The 5074-nt window shown below is 39.9% G+C and overlaps 1 protein-coding gene across 1 annotated transcript; it reads left to right on the forward strand.

Annotated features, from left to right (window-relative positions):
- Positions 1 to 896: 896 nt before the first annotated feature.
- LOC122942217 (homeobox protein vent1-like) lies at positions 897 to 2393 on the forward strand. Its single transcript, XM_044299718.1, has 3 exons — positions 897 to 1374; positions 1557 to 1807; positions 2025 to 2393. The coding sequence occupies exons 1-3, from the start codon at positions 903 to 905 to the stop codon at positions 2391 to 2393; spliced, it is 1092 nt and encodes a 363-aa protein (XP_044155653.1). The 5' UTR covers positions 897 to 902.
- The last annotated feature ends 2681 nt before the right edge of the window (positions 2394 to 5074 follow it).

Consider the following 5074-nt stretch of genomic DNA (forward strand, 5'->3'; position numbering starts at 1 on the left):
AAGATGGACACCAACGGCTTCCGACGGACTTCATCGATTTATAATAGATCAGTCAAGTTTCCACGGAGCCTCTTGTGGAAATGTGACCACAGCCTTCTCTGTATATTTCATGTGTATCATTATTTTATTCTTCTTATAGTTGTTTATTTCACTTATATTTCAATGATATGATATCATTTCCATGTACAAATATAATGATGGAAGGATGTCATTTTAATTTATTTCAAGTATTTGTATAAAATAGCTACATATTTCTTATTGATTATCTTATCACATGATAAAATTATGTAAAGTTCTATCAAGTTTTGGAAATTTCCTGTAAGTCTAAAATTACTACTATACTTTTATATTACACAGTATATTATTATATTCATTACTCCAAGAGTTCTTTTTATTCGTTATAAACTGATAATATCCATGAATTTTACCTACCAAAACTAAGAGATTCCAAATAAAACATTCCATTCAATTGCTTAAAATTGTCTTCAATTTAGACATGATGAGACGATATTTCTCATAGACATGGATAATTTGTGGCTATTATAGAGAGTTTTTGGCTCTGGAGATGATTGCTTACCAATGTGAGATTTACAGGCAGATCAATCTACATATAGGGAAGGATGTGTCATTTAATGTAAATCAGCCACTACTGGGAGAGCCAACTGAAGCCAGACACAGCGGAGCCAGGCCCCAGTGTGGTGCAGTATGTGGGAATACAGGGACACAATCCCTTTTCTTTGAGGTAATTGATGACAATTAGGTGGTACTGATCTCCTCTTTGATGTGTGTTTACACAAGCAATGCCTTTCTCTGGGGATGGGGTATAAAAAGACTCAGTGTGTTCCACTCTGCAGTCATTTCAAGGATCTCCTCAGCTTACACAGCACAAGGACACAGATGAGATGGCCAAGTCTTTTGCATCAGTAGAATGGCTTTCCCAAAGCAGCCGCAGAGAGGACAACATGAATACCAGCTTGACCTTAAAGGATCAGCAAACTACATGCAATACTTGGACCCCACTAATGCGATCAATCCCAAGGATTGCCCATGTGGCACCATATCCAGGAACCCAGAGGCTGACATCTCCAGGGAATAACCAGGCATCATTCTACTTATGGGACATTGAGCAATCTACTAAAGACAAAGTTCAATCCTACACATTGGATAGCCAAAGAGCCTCTCCCTCCAATGAGTTATCTAGGGAAGATATTGAAGCATCATGTAGCCCAATTCACAATGGACAATACAATACATCAGAGAATTTTGTCATCTCCAGCCAGGGTTCCAAAATCTCTCAAGATGTTCCTTCATCTAGCCAAGAGTCATTTAAAAGTCAAGAACAAAGAAGCTTCACTGAGGACTTTTCCCATTCTGGTAAGTTCACCATACCATAAATTGCAAGTCATTTAACTGTTAATATATATGTGGTATAACTTAGCCAATATCTTCTGAAAAGATCATTGTGTAGTAATGATCTCTCTAGTTATTTGTCTTTAATGCTTTTCTTACGTTTATGAAGTTTCTTAACTAATAATACTTTATTTTTATTACGATAGGCTGCAGTCCTAGCATTGAATCTGGTTATGACAGTGAAACCAGTTGCTCTAGGGCTACAACCCCAATAAGTGGTGGGGCAGAGGAGTCTAGTGACACATCTGATGAAGAGGGCAAAGTAGGCCGGAGACTAAGAACAGCATTTACCACAGAGCAGATAACTACTCTGGAGAACACCTTCCAAAAACACAGATACTTGGGGGCCTCAGAGAGACGCAAACTTGCAGCCAAGCTCCAACTGTCTGAAGTTCAGGTATGTACCCTACTACTTTACTGTTATGTATTATCTAGTTTAATAGAATTTAAATGAAGCTCTTTGTTACTTAGTTATGATCCGTTATCTAATTACAGGACCTACAGTATAGTTATATTTTTCCAGAGCTTCATTTCTTCTCTAGTCTTGGTCAACAAGGTTTTGTTATATCTCCTATAATGTGATATTAACCTTGTTTCTTTCTTTATTTCTTCAGATAAAAACTTGGTTCCAGAACAGAAGAATGAAACACAAGCGTGAAATACAGGAAGGAAGACAAGTGCAGTTTCATCCAGCTCAGTTCTACAGTATGTATGGGTATTCAACTCAACCTGGGCCACCCTACCAGTACACCCACTCTGGGCAGCAGCTCCATGTTCAGAACCCTCTGGTGGATCCCATGTCCTACAATTACCCCAGCCCATCTGCTGCTTTCGACTCAATGAATCCATTCAGCCCACAGTCAGTTCAAGTGATGTACCTGCCCCAGCAGGCCTTCATGCCCCCTGCTGTCCACCATGAAGAGCAGCAGTTTGCAAGATTAGCATACCAAACTCCTGTATTCTCATTCGAGAGTTATGACTGAGCTAGGACTTTTGAGGAAGAAGCTCTCATTTACCTTTCTTTTGTAAAGGAAGACTAAACATTAGGATGGACTTGTTTGCAAAATGTTATGCTATTCATATTGAATAGGTAAAGATGTTACCAGATTTTTATTATATTGGCTAAATTGTAATTTAATTTTATTGCTAAATGGTTTAATAAAATATTTAAATTTGCATTATTGCTGTTTTTCGAGTAGATTTTTTTAAATTGTTTTGGGATCTTATTTATAAAAGATGTTAATTAGTTATTGTGTTCTTTTTCTATAGAAGTGTGAAATGCGCCTGTGTTTATAAGACTCAGATTACATTAGCATCATAGGTTCTTTCTTAACAGAGCCATCGGATCCTGCTGACTAGTGTTGAGTGCGAATATTCGTATAACTAATTTTAATCGCGAATATCGGCACTTCGAGAATTCACGAATATTTTGAATATAGTGCTATATATTCGTTATATCGAATATTTGTCATTTTCTCCATCTGAACACATGATTCCTCCCTGCTTCTTGCTTGTGGGCCAATGACGTCATTGGCCCACAAGCAACTTAAGCAGGGAGGAATCATGTGTTCACTTCAGATGGAAAAAATAATGAATATTCTAAAAAAAGAATATATAGCACTATATTGAATATAGTGCTATATATTAGTTTTTTAGAATATTCGTAATTTTCTTCCATCTGAACACATGATTCCTCCCTGCTTAAGTTGCTTGTGGGTCAATGACGTCATTGGCCCACAAGCAAGAAGCAGGGAGGAATCATGTGTTCAGATGGAAAAAATGACAAATATTCGAAAAAATTAATGTATAGCACTATATTCTATAGTGCTGTATATTCGTTTTTGACCCACGCCTGTATTGAGCGCGTAATATTTGCATATTATGTGATCATTGCCTTGCCGACTTTTGCGTAAAAAAAATAAGAATGTAGAATATACGAATTTGCGAATATATGACGAATATTCTACAAAATATTTGCAAAATATCGCAAATTCGAATATGACCCCTGCCGCTCATCACTACTACTGACTAAAGGTGGATTTACATTTATTCGAGGCAGATTTTCGGGAATGAACGTTCCTGGAATGACAATCTGCCCATCTAAATGTGCCGCTGAACGAACAAAACGCTCTTTCATCCGGTGATCCTGTCAGGCACCTAAATTATTGTTTCTGGACAGCAGATCGTGCAGTCTGTATGGGGATGAGCGATCACAATAATGATCCCTTGTCCTCATACTGTGAAGGAGATCGCTGCATGTAAATGCAGTGGTCTCCTTTACTGAATGAGCAGCCGACTGTCAAGAAGGAACGCTTCCTTCCCGACAATCGTCCCGTGTAAACTCGCCTTTACAATGGGTCCATCGGGTTACATGGAGCTTCCCCTTCACACAACAGTAGAATTATGGTGACCTGTAGGAACCATTAAGAGGGCTGATGCTTAGGAAGTCCCCACAGGCTTTTATACAGTGGCCCCCTAATCAAATATATTACAAAAATAAATTAAAATTAAAGCCAGTAATATTGATGACCTAACCTCAGGATAGATCATCAATATCTGATTGGTAAATGTCCCCACTGATCAGATAGTGATGACCTTTCCTGAGGTTAGGTCATCAATATTACTGGTGGCACAACCCCTTTAATCTATTGAAGTAGATATAAAGCTGGAGATACGCTTTAGGGCTTATGTGGTAATCTAACTTCTAAAAGGAGCTTAAATGTAATTCTAGGAATGCGACCATATACAGTAAGACGGTGCTCTACAACCTGTGACTGTCCAGCTGTAGTGAGACTACAACTCCCAGCAAGCTCTTAAGTCTGCCATACTCATTCAATAGTCTGTCTCTCCTGACTCCCTCCCAGCTGTCTCATACACATGTTTGGCTCAACATGAATGTGTATTCAATAGGCAGAAGGGAGGAAGTTTTTGCTAGACACCTCTGGCAGCAGCTTAGCCACAGAGAGAACAAAGGGATCGGGAGAAATTATTCCAATATGTATGGATGAAGTCGGGGAGAGTTGGGAGCTCCGCACACACATAAGGCCGTTGGCTGAATCTGCTGTTCTTGGACGGTTTGGCCAACGATACACTACTGTGATATAGGAGTTATAGTTTCACCACAGCTGGCAGGGGTGGATTGAGAACCTAAAATGGCCCTGGAAAAAAATACCTAAAAGTGGTCCTATATTGTAGGAGGGTTTAAATTGAAAGGAGGCGGGGCAACAAAAGTAGGGGGGGGGGGGGGTCAGCAATACCACAGCCCAAAATACCACATACCACAGTGCCGCACAATATTTTACCCCAAAAGCTGTCCCTCTGAGTTGGCCATCAATACCATCAATTTTCTCTCCTCCTCTTCCAGTTGTCTGTGATGAAGGTGCTTAGGAGCTGAGATGTGGGACATAGATGGATTCAGGAGGACATGTGCGGTCGCTAGCCGGGTACATGAGTACTTGATTCTCACAGAGTTAATTGGCACTTATTATGTACCTGGCCAGCGGCAGAGGTGGGAGCTTGGCGGTTCCTTGGGCATCAGTCCACCGGGAAATTTCCCTGTAAGTTCTATGGCCAATCTGCTCCTGACAGCTAGGGAGCCATAGTTTGTAGACCACTGTTGTAGGAGTTGAAGTTTGGTCAGATCAATGGGCGTAAAGCATGCCAT

The sequence above is a fragment of the Bufo gargarizans genome, chromosome 6 (assembly GCF_014858855.1).
Source record: "Bufo gargarizans isolate SCDJY-AF-19 chromosome 6, ASM1485885v1, whole genome shotgun sequence".
NCBI classification, from domain to species: Eukaryota; Metazoa; Chordata; class Amphibia; order Anura; family Bufonidae; genus Bufo; species Bufo gargarizans.